Below are 24,102 nucleotides of genomic sequence, written 5' to 3' on the forward strand. Positions count from 1 at the left end.
ACTATATTATATTACGGACTACATTTGACAATAATAAAATAAACGAAAAATAGCATAACAAAATTACCTAAACTAATTCTAATTAGTTTAAACAAAACAATAATCAAAATAAAATTTTCTCTTCCCTAACATCTATTCATAACCACATCATCATTTTACATATTTTAAACTAACAACACATACATAATCATGTAAAATAAGTGTATGGTCGACTTATCAAACTAATTAACATAACTAATAACTTAATCTAACTTGATAAACAAACATATTCAAATAATAAATAACAACAAATCAAACAGAAAAGATATATATAACAACAAAATTATCTGAAACTGACAAACTCAAAAAATCAATAACTTCAGCGAAGAGAGCGAAAAAAATTCAGCATGTGAAACGGAAATGTAAAATGTGAAAAACATAACTACAAAGCGATTAAAAAAAGAAAATAGAACGACATAATTACTTAAATCAACTGGAAAGACCAAAAACTTTAACAATGCTCAAAGAAATAACTTTAACCATAGAAGAGAGGATGAGAGTGAATAAAGTGAGAAAGGTAAAGGTGAAATAAAAATTTAAAATCCCAAATGGTCCTTTATGCTCTGTTATATTTGGGGAACTTAATATCAAGTTTATCGGGTATGACGAACTCTATATATTTCACGAGTTCACCAGAAAATACGACAAATTTTATAATAAAGTTCGTCGAGGTGCAAAAAATTTGCCTCAATTCCAAAAAAATAAAATAAACATATTCCGAGATTTAAAGTTGAGATAATTTTTTAGGAAAATAATGTTTTTTTATTTTATAATAAAAAATTGGTATAGTATTAGTCACAAAAATTATTATATTGATTCAGAAGAGCTAAAAATATTAATAAAACAGAGTGTGATATTGATTATAAATAATCAAATTTGGATTAATATTTTTTAAAAATAGATTATTAAAAGTAAACAACAAATATTAAATTCAACCATCATATATTCATAAGTATCATGTTATCATTTTTTATTGATCAAATAATTATATCCGTATTTATGTATTTAAAAATTATTATTTATATAATTAACACATTAGTTTTAATTTAACAAAAAAGTTATATATCTGTATTTATATACTAAACTCGTTTATTAATTTAATTTCTAAAAAAAATTATCCTGTTGTTGCCAAACCCGTCTAGACTTTTGTTTAAAAAAATTGGCAAAGAGATAAAATAAATAAATGAATAAATAAAAAAGTGAAATTGTGAAAATGACGTGGCAGATTCATGTGGCAGTGGAGGAGCTCTCATCCCCAAGAATGGGAGAAAAAGTGGAGGACCGTGATGGAATTGGAGACCAATGCCGATGTTCCTTTCCTTCTCTTCTCTTCCGCCATTGAATCCATTCATCTCTGATTCTTTTCCTCTTCACTCACGCTTCTCACGAACAATTCTTCACTTCTTGAATTGCATGACATAACATTGCTCTCTTTATTATGTTTCACGAACCCCATTTTCTTGTTTTCACTTCCTTCCTTCTCATTTGCTCGGAAACTTCGTTCCCAATGAGTTTCACCTGATTCTGAAGGTGGGTTTCTCAAAAGTTTGCGGCTTTCAATGGAGAATGACCGCTACGCCAAGGAATTGGAGGTGGCCGTCAGAGTGGTCCACGTGGCATGCGCCCTATGCAGGAGGGTGCAAGAGAAACTCTTTTCTAACGACAGTGACCACGTTCTCTCCAAGGATGATGATTCCCCTGTAACTGTTGCAGGTATTTCCATGGAGATTACAATCCCCCTTTTGTGAATTTTGTAATTGCTAGATGGGATTTTCGAAATGTTAAAGTAGATAATGCAGCTCCAAATTTAATATAGGATTTGCAAATCTTGGTATAATATCAACGGTTTAGAGGTTGTATGACATTGTTTATGTTATCAACGCTATGTGTGTGGTTTCACAATTTGTGTGGCAAGAATGAAACTTTGACTCTTCTAAAGTGTTAGAATAGTAAATAAAGTGCAGTGGCAATTTTGGTTCAATCTCAATCATTGATGAGAAACTCAGCTGTTTAGTATTTTGTAAGTTGTAAACACTAGAATCAGTGTATGGTAAATCATCTCTGTACTTTGAAGTAGCTAAAGTCGCATTTTGTAAACTTACATACATGTGTATATTTTAAAGTTAGTGGTTGAATCTCTGCTCTAGAACAATGTATGAGTCTATGACAAAGGATATGACTTTGTTACTCACTTGAAATGGTGATATGTCCTTTTTCTGGTAGAGTTTGTTTCTTTTGTAATGCTCATTTTCTAGATGGAAATCATATTTTTACAGTGCAGGAAAATTTGAAATCTCAATACTTTGTTTCTTCTTAGCTCATCAAATATGAAATCAGCTTGATCAATGTCTAGGGGGTTTCGCATTTTTATTTTGTATATATATGCCTTGAGTGTCAACTGAACCAATCAGTTGTTGCAAGTTGTGAACTTCTAAAAGGGTTATTGTGTGAATGGCCAAATTTTATTTTGTTTTTGGTGCAAATATTGATCAAATTTAACTAACTGTGTATTTCATTTGATATCCCTGCATGAGAAGATTTTAGTGTACAAGCAACAGTCAGTTGGTTACTTTCATCAACTTTTGGAGTTGAAAATGTTTCCATTGTCGCCGAAGAAGATATACAAACTATATCGAAGGATGATTCAGCAAATCTGCTGGCAGCTGTCGTGAACACTGTCAACGAGTCCTTGGCCTTAGCATCCAACTACGGTCTTCAAAGTCCAGAGTCAACTCTAGGGAATTCAGAAGTTCTTGAGGCCATTAGGCGCTGCAACTCAACTGGAGGACTTAGAGGAAGACATTGGATACTTGACCCTGTTGATGGCACATTAGGATTTGTACGCGGGGATCAGTATGCCGTTGCTCTGGCCTTAATTGAAGATGGAAATGCTCTTCTTGGAGTTCTTGGGTGTCCTAATTATCCGCTGAAGGCAGAATCGCTCAATTATAATTACCAGCATCATCATGAAACCATGTCGGAATCATCTTCACCGGTTTGTGACACATCCGAAAAAGGTTGTATCTTGTATGCAAGGAAAGGCAGTGGTGAGGCATGGTTGCAACCATTAATTTCCAGAGATAAAGTACTAGAGTGGCCAAATTATGCTCAACTTATTCGCGTTTCATCCGTTGATGATCCGGCATTGGCAACTCTTTGTGAACCAGTGGAAAGGGCCAACTCAAACCATTCCTTCACCGCTGGACTTGCTCACAGTGTGGGACTTAGGTTCAAACTTTTCTACTATGTCTATTTCTATCAAATATCCAACACTTTAGCCTATTTCACTGACTCTTATTGACCGGAAATATCTCCTTTTAAGCACTAATGGAGAATCCATTAGCACATAGGGATGGTGTTTAAAGGTTTTGAAATTAGGCAGGTTAGAAGCCATTAAAAGAGGAAAATGTTAGGATTAATTAGTTATCAACTATTGTAGAATATTATTAGAAAGAAGATTAATTATTTGAGCCGGAAAAGTTTTTAATTCTTGATAGTTAATCAGAATTCAGGGTAAAGAGTTCACTAACAATTTGATATGTAAGTTAATGATTAGAGTAGTTTAGTGTATATATTGAGTTAGTCATTTCGTTAAATTGTTGTTATTTAGTCTGTATTCTTGTTAGTGATTATATATGTGTAGTCCCTTTACACTTGTACTTGTTGTGTTAAAATTTGTATTTAATTTCGATGTATTGTCAATATAAAATTTTGTAGAAAAAATACTGTTGGATTTGGAAGTGTTTCTTTAGTTACGAAATTCCCCATACTAATTGAAGTAATGGAAGAAATGCTAGGATGTATATATTTAGGAATGTCTCATTTTCTTCTTTCAAAACCTGGTGCAGAAAACAGCCGTTGCGTGTCCACAGCATGGTAAAATATGCAGCAATCGCACGGGGAGATGCCGAGATATTCATGAAGTTCGCAAGATCCGGGTACAAGGAGAAGATATGGGATCATGCTGCTGGTGTTGTGATTGTGGAAGAGGCCGGTGGTGTGGTAACGGATGCCGGGGGACGCCCTTTAGACTTCTCGAAGGGAATGTACTTAGAATGCCTCGACCGAGGCATAATCGCGTGCTCCGGGATCACATTGCATGAGAAATTGATTGCTGCTGTTTATGCCAGTTGGGACTCCTCAAATCTGTGAGGCTTCTCTTTTTCTCTTGCAAAAATTTTGGTAGAGCCAAAAGGGTACATTATCTCTCATTTTTCTCCAAAATTATGTGTAATTCAGGAATTACTTACTATCTTTTTGTAGTAAATAAACTGATAGTGGAAGGATACATATGACATTGTGGGAAGCAATATTACCTTTAGGGGAATTTTGGTATCAAATAGTGAAGGGAGATGGAGATAATATTTCTAATGAGAATTTATTTGAACAAGATATGTTTGGGCAAATTCAATAATAACTAGTGTTGTTTACTGAAATGAAATATTTATTTTCAGTAGTAGTTGTAAAATGATTTTCAAACTGGATTGTGAAGATCTGTCAAAAGGACATGCCTATATGGCTATAATATAGCTCTATGGTACTTTTTAGTTTTATTTTTTCAATGATGGATAATGGAGACTCTATCATAAGAAGCCAACCATTGCCATAATGCCATATTGCCACAAATGCCATCCCTTTCTTTTTCAAGTTTTTTTGTTATTTTAATTAACATTCCAAGGCCCAAAAAACTCATTTTTGTTTGGTATTGAAACAGGCCAAGGCCCAAAAAAATCTTGGTTTATTAGTGCTGCGCCCAAAGTTGAAAAACAAACAAATAAATGAACGTGCTATGCCCAAAATAAATAAATAAATAAACAAAAGAATATCCAAAAACAATTGGGAAAAAAAACACAAAAACAACTTAATGGAGAGTTCAAGACCAAAAAAAAAAAAAATTTAATGGAGAGTTCTTTTCACGAGTGATTTTGCCACACTCCTTTACTGTATGTTATTTCCAAATTATCTTTAATAAAAAGTTTTATAAAAAATACAAGAACGTAAATGATGAATAATTAAAAAAAAATCATACAAAAAAGATGAATGGCATTATCAATTTTGAAAGTGATAAAATCTTTTTCTTTATCAATGTCAGTATAGAAATTATAAAGGATTATGTCACTAGTTGTTGGTTCTTAAAAAAGAGAATAACTGCAACAAAAAAAAATTAGCTACAGCCATGACCATGATATTCTAGAAAGAAAAACAAAAAGTTTTGAAGAATTATATCTTGAGAAATATTATATATATATTTAACAGTATTGTACTACTGCCATCCCTATATAGCAAGCTAATACAACATTAAAATTCATTCAACTTTACTATCACTTCAGTGTACTATAAGGAGTAAAATGTTCTCAATTCTAAATATTCTACTTTCAAGACTTAAACTTAGCATTCTAAATATTCTAAATAATTTAAACTAACCAAGCATTATTGGTTAAATGCATGATTATCCAGAATCTCTTACTGATTTTCTCGTCCGCTTTTAAACATTACTTTGTTGACTAACAACTACTTGAAGTATTGATCAAATACAATGAGATATGCCTTAAAAGTTAAATCTATTGAAATAATCAAATAAATAATATACGGTAGCTGTTTTTGGGTGTAAGAACACCAAATTTAGGGAGACTATAAAATTATTATTTAAATTAATAAAATTAAACTAGGGACTGCAGTCATAGTTTGCCACTGACCAAAACTTAGGCCGAAAAGCTTCATTAAATCATCAAGTGGATACATATCCAACCAAACCTAATTTATGAATATCATAATATGGCTAAAGATTCCTACCCTAATAAATAAACAAACAATCCACGAAAGTGACTATTGCCATTTTGAAGAATTTTTTGGACGTTCACATACTTAAAGAAAAATGGGGTTGTTTTAATGTTTGTGGTGCTAGTTCACTAAATATCATGATGACAAAGTCCCACATAGATTCAACCTCATAGGTTGAGGAAAATAAAAAAGTCTACTTAATTAGCTAGCTAATGGATTGTTTATGGAAAAGGTTTAGGCATGAGAAACTTCAAATCATTCAAATTTGGAGTATGTATGAAACACAAGTCAATAGGTTTGGCCACATTATTCTCATCCAATCAACACTCATATATATCTCCATTTATTATTTTGGCTTAGGCATATATATAATAATAATAAAAATAAGGAAAAGTATATAGAAGTAAGAGGTGAACAGGCAAAAGTAAATAATTTAACTAATTTATAATTATATTTAATTAATTTTATTTGTTTTTAATTTATAATATTTGATATTAATTGCTTCTTCTCACCTCAAATTAAAATTTTGAATGATAAGTTGGAGAATTAGGGACGAGAATCACGGAACTCTGCTTCCAATAGTCTCGATTTTTAGTATATAAAAAATTTATAAAATATATAAAAGAATATTCATTTAGTATAAAAAAAAAACATTCTAATACTTAGTAGAAGAAACATCCTAATCACTACCACAAAAACGGTGTTTAGCCACCAAATTTTAACTACGAACACTAAATCGTGATAAAAATAAATGAGCGTGTCTTCTATTTATCACGAAATATTACGACAGTGGCTAAAATTTAATCTTTTGCTACGAACAATATTTTTTGTAGCTGTATTTCTTGCTTACATTAACGTACCATGGCTATTCTGTCTTGAATAAATTAATTTTTTAAATAAATTTATTAATGTATAGTATCATTTTTTTAATATTCTAACATTAACACATATTTATGAAATTAAATCTAAAAATATAAAAAAATGAATTTAGATAAAATAAAAAATTATAAAAATAAAGATAATATTCTAATATTTGAGTTAGTTATAAAGATAAAATTTATTTAACTAAAATAATATAATTTGAATAGATAATAAAAAGTTCAATAATTTGTAAGTATAAAAATTTTTTTAGTTTTTATTAAAAATAAATTATTTATCATTTTTTAAATTTAAAAAAATAGAATAAATTAAAAAAAAATTAGTCTTTATTTATATGGTTTAGTACATACTATATATTTTTGTGAGTACTGTACTCTTATTATATGTATAATTATCTTTTTAAAAATTATTTTGTGAAATTATGAATTAAATTTTTTATTTTTACTATTATTTAATTGGTATATTCTATTAATTAATTATTTTATAATTATTTTCAGTGATAAAAAAATTAATACTAATTAATTTATGAGTCACTTGTATAAAAGTTTGAAATTTTATTAAGTAACAAAGAAATTAATTTATAAAATTTCTTATAACAATTTTATCTGATAATTAATTTGTCTAATGTAATAAAATTTTAGTAACTAATTTAGTAATTAAAATTTATTAAACATTAAAATTTTCAGGTAAAAATATTTACAAAATTTAATTAATGTATAACTCTTGTTATATTGTTTTATGTATATTAGGTAAATAATTAAATAATAGTATATTGTTTAAATCATCAACTATCAACTGCATGAAATGAGAGATTGTGATGGTCATATATTTATTAAAGTAGTTTTTTGGTTGTTTATTGTTATTGTAATAAAAATTAAAGATAAAAATATTACAAATCAAAATTTAAATTTAAATTTTTTATTATATTTGATCATTAAAAAATAAATAAATAACTATTGTATTAAAAATAAAATAATTTAAGGTATATTTAATAGATAATAAACAGTAGGATGAAAGAAATATTCTTAAGATGAAAGAAAGTTAAAAGACAATTTAAACAACATTGGCCAAGCTGAATTTTTAAAATTTGAAATTTTCTTAACTTCTGAAGTAGTTTTTGGCGGAAAGTTAAAATAATCACGGACAAATTTTAATATAACTTCCCATCATTCACGTTGTCTTTTAACTCCTACTTTTCTGCAGCACCTTAAAAGCACTCTCTTTAACCACACTATATGAACCCTATCATATGACAGGGTATCCTCCAAACTCAAAATACCGATTTTTTCTTTGTTATTTGTTAGTTTTTTAGTAGATTTTTTCGTGAAGCAAAAACATATAATTCAAAAGAGACCCTTTTAGCAGAATTACGATAACACAGAATATCAACAACAATGAAGAATTTGCAGAAGGTTTGGGTGAAATAAGTCTCAACCAACTATACCTACCAGAAAAGATTATAATGACCCTTTAGTTGTGAATGTCAAAGGTATATGAAATTTCAATTTTTTTACGTGATTTTTTGAATTCTAATATTTAGTTTATTTTTTTTATTCAATTTTATATTCATTGCAGACACTTCTATGGAAGAAATTACAACTGGCAAAAGGACGACAATTCAAGTTTGGCATTTGAAAATGGATGAAAAAGACATTATGGAATTTGATGGGCATGGACAAAATCGAGATAATGACGTAAATTTATTGATATGATTTTTGGGTGTAATGGCTCGTAGAGCAACGCTGTAAATTGAAAAGGTCTTTGGTGTTGAAAATGTATGATGTGTGATAAATTTAGAAAAACTGGATGAAACTTTAGAGAAAAAGTTATGGATATGACAGTTCTGTACAAATTTTTGTTACCAAAATACAGTGATAAAGTGTCTAGTTTATCCAGTGATATGTTACACATTTAATTGATATATTTAATAAGTAATAGTTGAAATTTTAAATATATTTAATCTAGAAGGGATTAAAATTTATTTTATTTATATTAAATTTTTTTATTTCTTATTATATATAAGTTTAGACTATTATTATTATTATTATTATTATTATTATTATTATTATTATTATACTGAATTATTATTAGTATTTTTTTATGGAAAAATGTTGGATATTATATATTTAAAAAGTTTGATTTTTGTTATTAATGTAATATATATAAATATAATTTTAATTTAATAAAATTATTCAATTAGAGCAAATTAGCACAAATTAGTCCTGAATTGTATGTGAAAAATATAGTGAGTTAGCCACAAAAATAGTGTGATTAAATAATCCAACATTAGCCACACAAAAAATGTGGCTAAAAAACCCGGCCTGCACAAATTAACTACGGATGAAGTGTAGTAGAATTATACTTTTTTATTTAATTATTCTTATTTAGCCACGGCATTATGCGTGGACAATGATATATAAATCGTGGCTCTTTGAAAGTCTCCACGATGTTTAAAATTGTGGCTAATAATGCTAAAATCGTGGTAAATTAAAAATGCAACCCCCGATTAGCCACAAATATTCTTTCGTGGCCAATGTATAGTTGTTACGGTTATCTTAGAATTTAGCCACAATTTTTTTCGTGACTAAACTCCTTATTTCTTGTAGTGAATGTCTAATATAAATATCATTTATGTAAAAATTTTAGATTCACTCAGAAACATTTAACTAGTTATTGACTAATACTTTTGGTTCTCTAACATTGTTGTTAAAATAATAATATATACATAGGGTCGCTTTAATAAAATATAGCTATGGTCTATGACTCTACGAGTTATCATGCATGCACGCTTTACACTCTTATCCTCCTTAGCTTCAATTCCCCCTTTGATTTTGACTAATCGTTTTGCTTCCATTAACCATTCCAAATTCCACACACTTGGATCCTTGTCATCTTTATTATCATTGTGCCATGCAGTCAAAAATCACCCTATTCATTTATCGTGTCCATTCTTGTTTTTATTTTATATTTCAAAATGGATGAGTCGGTACGGGATATTATTTACTCAACTAATCTCGGAGTTCTATTATTTTATTAATTCTATATTTTGACAAGTCAACTCTTCGGTTGATAGCAAAGACAACATTAATTAATATATAAATTAATAAAAATACTATTTATACATTAAAATTAATCACTAAAATTAACCATCAATTTAGTGTACAAATATATATATAATTTAATTTATTTTCAATGTATATTTATATTTTAACATGTATTTTATATTAATAGTCAATTTTAATAGCTGATTTTGGTATACATGTAAAATTACTCATAAATTAAGGCCAGTTACACTTGTTTTTTCTCAAGTTTGATGAAATTAAACTCAGTTGCTATTTATATTTTAAAAAAACATATATGGATCTCTTTTGGAATTTAAGAACAATACATTCAATATTATTGTATTTTGTAATGAGGCACTAAACACTATTGTAGAAATAATAATCATAACTTTGATAGTGGATATTCTCGCCCTCACTTTAATAATGTGATTTTTAATTTGGAAGTTTTACGTAGAGTTTGTTGCCGAGAAAAAGAAATGTTAGGGGTTGAATTAGTTATTGCAGTTATGCTATATATAGCATCAAACAGTGATGATAACGGAAAACTAACTGCCGGTGCCAAATGCTGACTCAGCATAAATAATATTAACTAACTATTCCTTCTAATTCCAGTTCTCTAGTTCATCATATTATTTAGCAAAAATATTATGAATACCATACACAAGAATAAGTCATTAAGTATTTATATGAAATATAAATACATATATAGTATTAACTCATTTTTAATGTATATTTTATATTTTAATATGTATTTTTTATATAAGTGATTGATTTAATAATTATTTTTAATATATACTTAACATAGTTATTATTTAGATAAATCTGTAATTTATCCTAGAGTTAGATATATAAAAGAAAATAACATTATTCTTCTGTGAAAATTTTAAATGACATTTTTATATTTTTTCTATAAATATCTATTTTTTAAGATTAAAATAACATATATTTCAATCCATTTGATCAAAATATCCTTCATAATCATTATGATTATATATGCATGTAAATTAGTGATAATTATTTGGCTGATTCAAATAATAATATAAAATATATATTTATTAATGTAATGAATTTATTTATTTAATATTTTATCACATAATATAAAATTGTCGAACTTGTTACAAAAATAGTTAATTTAAAAACTTTTATATATTTCACGACGAATGATAAAATATTAAGGATAAATAAAGTCTATTACAATAATAATAAATACATTATTATTATTTAAATTAATTTAATAATTATCACAAATTTATATATAATAATTATAGTGATTATTAAAAGGATATATTTTGATCGAATAAACTAAAGTGCAAATTATTTTAATCTTATAAAAATACTATATATTTTATACATAAAAAAATATCATTTAAACATCTTATATAAAAATATATATTATTTTCTCAAATCTCAACATATATATAAAGAAACAGCGTATACTATATTATTATATTTCAATTGAGAAGCCAAATGTGTTTGAAACAAACAATGACGTATAATAATGAACTAGAGCTACAGTTCATGATACCACTCATTTTAAAAGTTTCAGTTGATGAGAAAATGTAATACTAATTATTATATCTCTAATATTAAATTAGACATCTCTATACTTCTATTATACACATTGTACAAATATTCCATTAAATTCCTATACTTCCTCTAAATTATATAGCTAGTGTTTCCAACCCACAAGTAAACTAGAAATACATACCATATGGCATATGATATGTTTATATAGAATAACTTCAAATACAATTTTCGATGCACTTCTAATTCAGTGCACACCACAACTCAACCTTGCTTGTAATACCATTTTTATATATGTTCAACTATTTTATTTTTTTTTGAAAAAAAAAAGAAAACAGAATACGTATTATTACATGTTAGTTGTCACGTTTCTTTTGGTCATTGGCATAATATATAGATAGCTGGATTTGAGTTCCGACATAGGCTTGAATAAATTAATTAATATTATAATATAAGTACGATTCGCTGCTAATTGATTCAACATGAAGCTGTGGAAACAAAGCTTCGTCTATGGCGGAATTAATGCTGAATCTAAGAAAGGCCAAAGCAATTGGAAGGAATTTTTAAAAGCGATAAAGAGTGGTTTTGATTATTCTTGGTGAAGTAGCAAGATTCCTTCAACATGCACTTGTATCAATGTAGTAATAACACTTGGTTGATGAGTACTATCTCCAATATATGTAGTACAAAAGGAAAATGTGACAAGGAAACAATAAGAACAAACCATTTTTCTATTCTCTCTTTATTAAAATATGGTTCGCACATAATTGTTAAGGAATAAGTAGTTTATAAGAAGGGTTTTAATTTCTTCTTAGAACATATATACACTTTGTTAAAAATATAAAATAATTTTATATAGAAAATCATGAAAAATGCTTATATCTTTAATATTATTGAAAATTTTAAATTTTCATCATTTTTGTAAAAAAAAAAAATTACTTTTATATGTTCTTATTAACAAATACCTACTTTTTAGGGAATTGAAATCTTAAAATTAATTTGATTCTTAATTACTATTGATATAAAAGCCATTTTAGTAGGTGATCTATAAATATATTTTTAAGCTTTCAAAATTAAAAGTTTAAAAATACATTTTAACACTTTTTCTTTCCATCTAACAAAACTACGGGTATCTAGATCTTATATATTATCACCAGAAATTTGACTAAATAAAGATTATATGGAAAAAAAATGAGATAAGAGTCTAGTACTAAAAAAGCATTTTTTTTCCTATTCATATAATATTCGGACATATATCTAACGGTAGTAGAATAATTAGTAATACATCTAGCTTAATTTTTTAAATAGCAAAAAATAATATAAATAATAATAGTAGCATATATTAGTAGTAGATGTGAGCCTTTGTCGTAAGTCGTAACATGTGTAGCTAGTCACTAGTGAAATGAAGTGCATAATTAATAAATTAATGTATGGGACCATACGATCCCATTATGGCAATTATTGCACGTTGCAATGCTTCTTGCAAAAGTGAGGCCAAACCTATAGACAACCTACATGTTTATGGCTATGATATAATCATTATCAAATTAAAGCTTGGGAAATCTTTAAATCAAATGATACCTGTTTTAAATATTCATAACTAACATAAAGAATTTAAATATTATTTATTTAATAATAATTAATTTATATTTTTAAATATTAAAATATTTAATTTAATTTTATATATTTTAATTTATTTATTTAGTTATTAGATTAAATTTTATATTAGTAAATTTAGAGTTTTTTATTTTAATTTTATATGAAATTATAAATATTTTTTAAATTATTGTAGTTATATAATAGAAAAATGTTAGTTTCATAATAAAATTATAGTATGAACAAATAAAATTGAGTGAATCTCTCTATTATTATATAAAAAAATTAGATAAAAAATTGAGTAATTTTATTTTATTTAATTTTTAAATTATAGTATAAATAAATTAAATTGAGCAAGTCTGATCTCTTTTCTATTATATCAAAAAATTAGATAAAAAATAAAATAATTCTTTTTATATTTAATTTTTTAATTTATTCCTTTTTATTTTTTATTTTTTATTTCGATTTTTTTATTTCAATTTTTATCTTTTTATTTATTATTTTTTTCTTTATCATCAAAATGAAAATGTGAATAATTATGGTGTATATGGTCCAATATTTGTCTTAACATATAATAAACCAAAAAAACGGTGCTCATTTATAAGTCCCAACTCCCAAATTAGTGGATCAACGTGGGTCTATAATGTTGGCTTGTGCATTATGTTATACTCTGTCATGTATTTTTTTTTTTTTTTCCCAACATGCCTTAGATGGAGTAGAGAAATCTTGAAGAAAATGACAAAAATAGTGTTGAGAAAACGATCGGTGGTGCTTCAATAAAAAAAATTGTCTAGAGTTTAATTATACAATATACACACCATTATGTCAAAGTTTCATTAATTTAGATTTGTTCTAATAAGTAAACGCGCGCTTTGAAATAAATAGAGTTTAACAAGAAAACTATATTTTTTAATGTTTAGCCAATTTCAGTAAATATTTATTTGAAAATAAAATTCATTATATTTACAGCATTATTTCTTTTTTTTTTCTAATATTATTTTTAATGCCATCACAACTTCACCTCTCAGCACCAACCATCTTTGAACATGCATACTTTGACGATCGTTGTCGTTGACTATCCTAAACCCTCCAAATAAATAATGGGAGTAAAAAATCAATATAAAAAAGGAGTTAAATGATATTAATTGATTTATAAATTATTTCATGTAAATTTTCATAAAATAATGAACACATTTCGAGAAGTATAGTATGATCCATGATGAGGTACTTCTATAATTTGGGGTGTAAAGAGAGATTTTGAAGAAATATCTTAAAATAAAATTAAATAAAAGATATATATAAAAAAAATCAATATGATTCAATTTTCATTAATAATAACTATTTAATTAGAAAAAATACACTACTACAAGTTTATAAAGATCAAACATTTAAAGAAATATCTTAATTAATTCCTTATTTTGGTCATCACGTTGGTTATTTTCGGTATAAATTTTTTACAGAACTATGAGAAGTATTTTTTAGTAAATTTTATCTAATTCTCGCTAAATTAAAGGATAAATTATTTCTTATGATATATTTTTAATTATTAAATAAAATAAAATGAATTGACTTATCATTATTAATTTTAACTTTTAATCTAATTTAAGTTTTGTTAATATAATCAATTAATCATGATGTAAATTTTTGGGTTAAGTATTTCTTTTGTCCATAATACCTTGGGTCAAAATTAAAATCTTCTTCGACCTTTTTTCTTATTAAAATCATCTTTAACGTTACAAAACGTTATAAAATTATCCTTTTGTTTATGACAAATATTTTTTAGACTATTTTGTTCTTAACAAAATTTTCCCTCACTAATCACCACTAACCCCCAACCCCGTTCTTTATTATCACCGAGCTTCTTTCTCTCTCTCTTTCTCCTAGTCTCCTGCTCTCCCTCATCACTAACCCCTAACCAGATCAACAATCCAGCAATAGCAAATATTATAAAATAAATAAAAAATTCAACAACAGCAACAATCACAAATTTAACCATCACACCTCCATTGCCTTGGCCCTTTCTTCTTTTACTACAACAAAATCATTACAAGAATAACCTTAACTCTGTCCAAAATCAATAACAACAACAAAGACAAAGAAAAATTAAATCCAAAAAAAATGATACCGAAGAAAGAATGAAGAACAAATTGAAATCCAGAAAACAAGTAAAAGGAAGAAAAAATAGAACAAAAATTTGGTTGAAATTCAAGAAATGACAAAATACAGAGCTGCTGCAACAACAACAAACCACAAAATACAATATTTGTTTCTGAATTTTGTACCAAAACAAACCAAAAACACAATATTTTTCTCTGCAAAAACAAACACACAGAAGCCACTAGAAATCGATGGAGCATTTCCCCTCAAAACAAACCCTAGGATACCCAACACCCACTTTCCATCATGCAGAGAGAGAGAGAGAGAGAGAGAGAGAGAGAGAGAGAGAGAGAGAGAGAGAGAGAGAGAGAGAGAGAGAGAGAGAGAGAGAGAGAGAGAGAGAGAGAGAGAGAGAGAGAGAGAGAGAGAGAGAGAGAGAGAGAGAGAGAGAGAGAGAGAGAGAGAGAGAGAGTTTGGATCTGAGTTTCGCCTTTCTTCGAGACGTTATTGAAACCGTACCATAAGAGGCCGCAATGTTCAGTGACGACAACAAGTGCGACGGAGTTGACGGACCTTGGCGACGGTGACGAGCTCAGAAAATAAGAGAGAGAAAGAGAGAGAGAGGGGGGTAGGTGAGACTGTAGATCTTGATGCTGAGCTCCTCAATGTTCTCCGACACGGCGATGGCAGCTAGGGTGCGGAGGTGAGTGGCGTGGTGGGAGAGCGAGCTGTGGTTGTTGTGGAAAGAGAAATGCAGGGAGGCTTTGGTGAAATTGTGAATGGTTTTTGAAGATGAAGAAGAATTTGAGGTTAAGAGTATTTTAGTCAAAAAAATGATAAAAGGATGATTTTATAATATTTTGTAACGTTGGGGATGATATTAATAACGAAAAAAGATTGGGGATGAATTTGATTTTGATCCCAAACTTTAAGGACGAAAAAAGTACTTAACCCTAAATATTTTACAAATTATAAAAGTGATTAAAAAGGTTAATTTTTTTAGTTTTTTTCAAATTATACATTTATTAATCAATTTCAATCACAAAATAAAAAAAATCTCAAAAGACAAAAAAAAATTCAAAAGGCAACAAAAATTTAAAATTTTCAAAATTTTTTTCAAATTATACATTTATTAATCAATTTCAATCACAAAATAAAAAAAATCTCAAAAGACAAAAAAAAATTCAAAAGGCAACAAAAATTTAAAATTTTCAAAATTTTCTCTCTTGCTTTCTTTTTTAAAACAAAAAAATAAAAATAAAACTTCTCTAGCAATTTTTGTAATTTGTAGAAAAAGGTTATACCATAGTTAATTGATTAGGTTAATAAAATTAAGTTAGATTAATAATTTAATCATGATAAACTAATATATTTCATCTAGTAATAATAAGACATGTCATAAAAGATAATTTATTTTTTATTTAGAGAAAATTGGATAGAATATTTTTTTTTTTATGGAAAATGCCTAAGGCAAAGACACAATCCAAAACAATTTAAAGGCTAAGTTTTTTATAGGCACGTGACACTGAATCAAGGATGCAAAGACATAAAATTATGTTTGGCAAATAAGATATGGACATCAGAGACATTATATCCAAAAATATTAAATTAATGTATTATATATCATTTTTAAAAAGAAAGATACGAAAACACTAATAAGCAAGAGACATAACTTATTTTTTTTTTATCAAACTTTCATAATTATGATTTTTATCATTATATTTTTATTTCTAATTTTTTTATAAAAAAATAAATATATTAAATTTTTATAATTTATTTTAGTTAATTATTATTAAACAAAATATAAAAATACTATTTTTTGTATTTATATTTTTTATGCTTTATTTTCATTATTCTATTTTGTCATATTCACAAAAATAAACGCATTTTATTCTGTCCAAAAATATAATACTCATGGAATTAATCAATGATAAATTAAACAGAGACTACTCCAAATTGAAGGTGATGCATGACCATATGATTAACCAATTTATCAACATAAGAATGAGCTTTCCTAACTAAGCACATTATTAGTAATCTAAACATTGCTTACTTTATAGTCTGCATTGGGATAATATCTTTAATGCAGAAATTAAATATAGTCACAAGAATAATAATCTAATCTAGATTCCAGATTTCAAATTAGAGAATTCAACATGCACAAAACTCTATATAGAAGTAATTGTACTCAACTAACTCAAGAGTCAACAGTAAACAGAAAAAAAAATTCTTTGTGGCTTTTTTATTTAAAGAAATATAGAAGTGATTAATAACAAGAATACTGGTATTTGTATATTTATCGATAACTTATAGTGGGAATATTTCTGTGAACAAAGTTATAGTGGGATATGAGATATTAACAATATTCGTCTTCCATTAGTTTATGAAATGACTACACTAGTGTTTGGAACTAAATTCGGTATGACTGACTAACAAAGAAAATCTTTCATATGGCTATGTACCAAAAATTTCTCATTATGACTAAAAAGTAAAAATCAGCTTAATTAATTAATTAAATACAAAATTTTTTCAAGTATTCTAGAATATTGGTTTACTGTTATTATTTGAATAATCTCCTTTTCTCTATACAGCTCATCCAGTTTTGGTTGAACTCGATCTCCAGTAAATGGATGAAATATACATCGATTCATTAAGAACATAGAATATTAGTATCTATAAAAGATAAAAATTAAAATTTATAAAAAAATATATATATAAAATTATATATTTTTAAATATTATAAATAAAATTAAAACCAAATGTTTAATTTGCTAGATGTTAGAGAGAAAAAGATTAAAAGCTACTTTACCCAAAAATTTAGTTTATACCTTTGGATCGTACGTGCACTCTAACTACCTTAGTGCTAAATATATTATAGTCACTAGGCAGCAGCAAATGATGAAGGATTAAACAAATAATACAACTAATTAGGTGAATAGATTTATATAATGATGTCATTGCAAGTATAACTATCGTTGGATTTGTTGCAAGTACTCACAGTGTTTGTGGATAACGATTCTGATTTTGGTGAAATGTCATTTCTTTAAGTGGGTTTAATTTGTCAATTATGGAAAAGATAAAATAGTAATTCGAGAAAGTTTGATATGATGTCAATTGTCAAAATAAAAATTGTCTGTCTAGTGTCTACCCTCTAACTCATGTTAACTTAATTAAGTGTAGAATTAAATGTAAAATTATATATTGTTATGTTAACTTAATTTTGTATTCTTCTAATTGAGTTTAATTTTTATGCATTAACAGTATAAATTATTTTATACAGTAATTTAATTATATTTTTTTAATGATAATTGTGGTATTTACAATGACTATATAAGTATTTTTAAATTAAAGTCACATTTTTTTATATGTTGATAATATATTTTTAATAATATTTTTTAAAAAGTATTATAAAATAATTAAAAAATATTATTTTAAATTTAACAATATTTTTTAAAATATCATAACTATAAATATACTAATATGCACCTATATAAAATATGTTATATATAATACGTCAAAAATAAAATTACAATAGTTATCTTAAAAAATAAATTTAATTAAATAATTATATAAAATATTCTATATTATTATTACATTAAATTGGTAGAATTTAGATGTAAAATTTTTTTAATAATAAATATTATAAAAATACTTATTTAAATTATTAATAAATCATTAAAAATTTATCATTGACTAATAAATTATTACATGCACAAAATAAAATTTAAATCTTTATATTTATTTAAATTATTAATAAATTAATCACTATACCAACATAAATTAATTTATAAACTATTTTTAAAAATAAAAATGTTGTCAAACCTTAGTTGAATTTCGGGGGTAAGTGTTATTTGTTGCAAGGAGAGAAGAGTCGGTGAGAGAGAAGGTAGCAATAGGAGTGGCAAAATTACTCGATTCTACATGTATCTGTTTTACTCTCATTCAATCGGCAACTCTAGAATTTCGATTTAACTTTTAAAATTTTTTGATATTACGATTTTAAATAAATTTATTAATTTTATAAAATTTATATTAAGTATGACAATTTTACGATATAAATCTTATTAAGATTTTTATGTTTTATGTTCTTAATTTACTTTTTTAATTTTACATAAAATTTTGATTTTCTCTACTTTGGTCGGAACAAATAATTATATGTAAAACAATTTTTTGGTGGAGTAGAATTAGATTTAGAAAATTTCTGTCCCGATATATATATAATATAATAAATATATAATATATAATACATTGAATATATATAAAAAACTTTAAAAAATTAATAATAATATGGTTTGATATGGTATCATTTTTAAATTTTTAGTTTAATTTATATTATGTATATAATCATGGTTATATTAATTTTAAAATGTAATTTTATTTATTGAATTTTAATAATTAATAGAAATTAATCAGAACAGAACAAGTAAGAACATGGGCGAGTTAGAATATAAATTTTTAGAATAAAATATATTTTTTGTTCGTGAAATTTATTAAAAATTTTAAAAATATTTTTAAATTTTATTTTGTTTTAATTTTATTAAAAAAAATTTTTATTTGAATCAAATTTACTGCTAACGACTAATTTTTAAAAAAAATTATGATCAATTCAAAAATAAATTCACAAAAATAACCTTTAATAAAAATAAATTAAACATATTTATCATGTATTATTGTTGAATTAGTTATAAATTTTTTAGAATTTAATTGTCAGAAATATATTTGATATAAATAAAAAAATTTTAAAATAAAATTTAAAAATATTTTTAAACTTTTTAACAAATTTTAAAAACAAAAATATATTTTATCCAAATTTTTATTACTTATAAATAGGAGCAAAATAAATTTCATATAGACTATTATTATATAAAGCAAAAGAGAATGAGTGAAATAGCACAAAAATTAACGCATACTCGTTTAGGTGCCGGCCACAGGCATCCTCTGTGCGCCTGAATGGACGCGCAATTCCAATTCGCCCTTTTTATGGTTTTTCCTCTCATTTCCGCGTTTTCCTCCCTCATTACTTCCTTGCATCCACCCAAGTTTCTCGGTTTCTCCACTTTTTTCAACACACTCTTTGTTCCTTTTATTAGGGATGTGTATGGTCCTACTTGATTCCAAGTATCAAATATAAGGGATTAATTTAGTGTGATTTTATCGGATTTAAAATCAGGTTAAGATCTTAATAGACCCAGTCATTATTTTGGATTGGATTTGAATTATTGTTGGGTCACTCAAAATTGACCTGATGGTCCGATCATCATACACAATTAATATTTTGTGCATTAGTAATGGATGATGGCTATTCTTATGTGAAATTTAAGTAATATAAATTTTAATATTTTGTGTTATTAGTTATTATAAAACTATAAATTAATGTTTTATGTTTAAAATACATAAGATTTTAGACTAATTAATGTATAATATTATGTTATTTGTATTGATTTAAATATTTGGTGTTATTAGACAATATTAGTATTGATTATAGTTATATTTTAATTTTAGAAAAGAATTGGTTCTTGTTATATTTTTCTAAATAAATTTTACCATGTCAAATAATGGTTGGAGTTTTAAAAATTTGGATATTTTCACATGCTAACTTATAAGAAGGTATTAAGGTAATGTAATGTTAACGGCCCGGTTTTCACCCGATATAATCATAGCCCGAAAATGTATAGGTTTCATCGGATCTAGGATCAGATTCGAGTCTAATAAATAAGCCGGTATATATTTCGGGCCGAATCTGAGGCACATCAAATCTGATTTCACCCGACTCATGCACACCCTACTTTTCGTACCCACCATCAACTTTCCTTTTTTCTTATGATTAATTTTTTATTAGTCTCTAGTTATTTTTTTTGTTGTCCACGTTTTAATGGGGGTAGAGTTCGCCTAAAATTTTATATTTTTCATAAAATGAGATAAATTTTTATTATTTAATTATAGTTCAAATAGCATAATTTTCTCATACTCATCTAAGAGGTTGCAGATTCGAGTCTCTCTATTTTCGATAAAAAAAAAACTATGTTCTTTTTATACACTTTTATTTTGTAGTTAACTTTATAATACAATCACTGATAAACTAATAATGTTTTTTATAAACAATTTTTTAAAAATTTCATAAGTTAATTAAAAAAGATATTCCACAAAAAAATATAGTATAAACATTAACATATACATACACTTTTCTCTTTACTTTATAAACATATAATGTATTCCGGTTGTTTATATAATATTATTATTGTTAATAAATAGATGTATGCCAGTTTAACACATTATATATATATATTATATCATAACCTTTTACTTTATGAAGGAAATGTTAAACCAATAAGTCTCTATACAATAAAGTCCTAGTTTGAATGATATTCCAAAAGCCCTATAGGACGATATTTATTGGAGAAGAATGTGCAAAGAATCAAACTTTTCACATAATAAATATTATTATATTGTATTATATAAATATTTTTAAAAAGGTTGACTACAAATTCGTTAAACAAAACAAAACAAGGTGTTATGAGAGAATGGTTTTTCATGATCATACATATATAATAACTCAACAGAATCATAAAATAGTTTAAGTGAGTAAACAAATTGCTTTCAAAATTCAAATACTATAAGTGCCAAGAAGAAGTGGACAAAATTTAATCCATTGGTTTAATTTGCCCAACGAAAATAACAAATTTTGCGATATCTCCAGTATGTGAAAGATGACATAACGGGTTAGCTGTCTTCTATATATATATATATATGTGTGTGTGTGTTAAATAACTACTATAACTATTACCGAGTAAACACTTACACTGGATAATGCCGGCAATCTAATAATACAACACTATGACAAAGAATAATTAAAGTAGTTCGTTGTTGACACCCAGCAGATCAGTTCTTAATAATTTTTGTATTAGATATTTACATTAGCTTTTAATTAAAAAATTTTGTTTGAGACTAATTTATCTAATAAAAAATTGTTAGAAACCAAGTTAGCTTGAGTCTGATCACAATGTCGGAATCTTGTGTTTTTGGTGGAGGAGGAGAACAACTAAAAAAAATTTCAGTCGAATTACTTCTTCTCTCAACTGTTTCAACCCGACAAACAGAACTCTACGACAACGTCATTGATGAAGAGACGAAAATGAAGTGAGATGGTAGAAGAAGAGACGAGTGAAGTGTTTGTATTAGAAACAAAACTATTTTTCATGCTAAATTTCATCTAAACGGCGTTATTCTTTACACACAAGGACGCCAAACCAAAATGACGATGTTTTGGACTCATCCGGCGTGGCAAATGCTCCGATCACTGGTCGATTATCCCCTTCCTCTTCACAGTATAGAAGCTTCATTAGTCTGCGAGCAGCATGAATTGCCGCTTGAACGTCGGCGCCGGCTCCGTAAACAAGCGCTCCAATTACTTCAAAGCCTTTAGGAATCAATGTTTGAAACTCCTCTGTTTACAAATTCCAAAATGCGAGACAGAAAAAAAGTTGAAGTGAATTTAATATTTGAAATTGATAGAGAGATAGAGAGAGAAGGAAAACCTGATTCTTTGTGGAGATCATCGGAGGAGAGACGAAGCGATGGCAGCAGCGGTGCGACGGCGGTGCGGCGGCGATAGAGAAGGAGGGTTGAAGTATGCGAGGTGTATTCAGGGGTAAAATAAGGGTTGGTGAAAATTGAAATGGTGAATTTGGGGAAATAAATGAAATGCGGGGAGTGAGGGGGGAAATTTTATTTTATTGATAAAAATCGACAGCATACCCGTCGATTTTAATTTAAAAAAAAAACGACGTCTTAGGCATCGGTTTTATACATTAAATCTGTACTATCCATTTAATTTTAAAAAATTATCAAGACCGTTTAAATTTATCGACGACAAAACGTGTCGATATTTTAAATAATAAAATAGATGCTACGTTCGTCGATTTTAAAATAAAAGTATTTTTCCCTCACAATCTGTCGATAATGTGTCGATAATAAGAGAAAGGTTAATGGATTACCGAAAAAATCGACGACTTTGCTGTCGATTTTAATATTTTATTTTTAATTGTCTTTTTTAATAATATCGACAGCAAGCCGTCGAAAAATATCGACGAAAGAAATAACCGTCGATTTTTAGCGTCGAAAAATACACTCTTTCTTATAGTTATTAACAAAATTTATTATTTTTTTATAGACATTTAATCAATATTCTAAATACTAAATACTAAATTCTAAACTATAAAATTGTAACTTTTAAATTCTAATAATATAGAAAAATATTGACTAAATATGAACTAGTATTGATAAAAATTATTGATGCACAATATTCCTCAATATTGTGTCCATTTAGAGTATATATTTAAATACTATGGGTATTAATTATTAAATGAGTGAATAATTTCATTGACAATGGACCACTAAATTAGTAGATAGAGGTTTTGATTTAATTAACTAACCAATTAATTAAAGTAAGAAGCGCGTTGACATGTAAAGTACATGGACCATGGACTAAGGCCAGACATATCTTAGGGACCAATAATAATAATTTACTTACATCGATACTCCCTATTTCCTATTATTTAATTAATTTATTTATTTATAATATAAAGTGAAGCGCAGTTGTTGGTGACCTAATGCCGGCGACGGCAGTGGCATGTTTGGGGATTAAACTCATAAGAGAGGGGATTTTAGTTATCACAAGAAATTGAGTATTTTTAAACTCAATTGTTTTAGGATGTGCCTACATTGATGCTTATTATGAGTATTCAGCATATGAAAGGGACAAAGGGTTATTAGATTGGAACTGAGTGTGATGGTAGAAAGAATATTTTGTAGGAAGATGCATGATAAATGTTTTTAAACAATCTTCCTAACCATTTCTTAATACTTAAAATCTTAATTTTTTTTATGAAGTTTGATATATAGTACTGCTGATAAAGTTTAATCTTTTAATAGAAATATGTAAATAAATTTATATATAAATATATATTTTTTCTGTTCTCAATTAATTATCATACTATACATGATGAAGGTTTTCTTTTTTCTTTTAGAAAAACGGGAATCGAGTGCTATTTTATATATAATTTAATCTTAGATGATTTTCTTTTCCCTTAGGTCTTTGTGCAGAATTCTTTCCAACCTAGAAATA

General features: G+C 26.6%; 1 protein-coding gene across 1 annotated transcript; it reads left to right on the top strand.

Moving 5' to 3' along the window:
- Positions 1-1,288: 1,288 nt before the first annotated feature.
- Positions 1,289-4,408, top strand: LOC130946467 (PAP-specific phosphatase HAL2-like). Its single transcript, XM_057875224.1, has 3 exons — positions 1,289-1,752; positions 2,577-3,267; positions 3,888-4,408. Exons 1-3 carry the CDS (start codon positions 1,599-1,601, stop codon positions 4,189-4,191), a joined length of 1,149 nt encoding a protein of 382 aa, XP_057731207.1. The 5' UTR covers positions 1,289-1,598; the 3' UTR covers positions 4,192-4,408.
- The last annotated feature ends 19,694 nt before the right edge of the window (positions 4,409-24,102 follow it).

This window comes from Arachis stenosperma, chromosome 8 (genome assembly GCF_014773155.1).
Source record: "Arachis stenosperma cultivar V10309 chromosome 8, arast.V10309.gnm1.PFL2, whole genome shotgun sequence".
Lineage (NCBI taxonomy): Eukaryota > Viridiplantae > Streptophyta > Magnoliopsida > Fabales > Fabaceae > Arachis > Arachis stenosperma.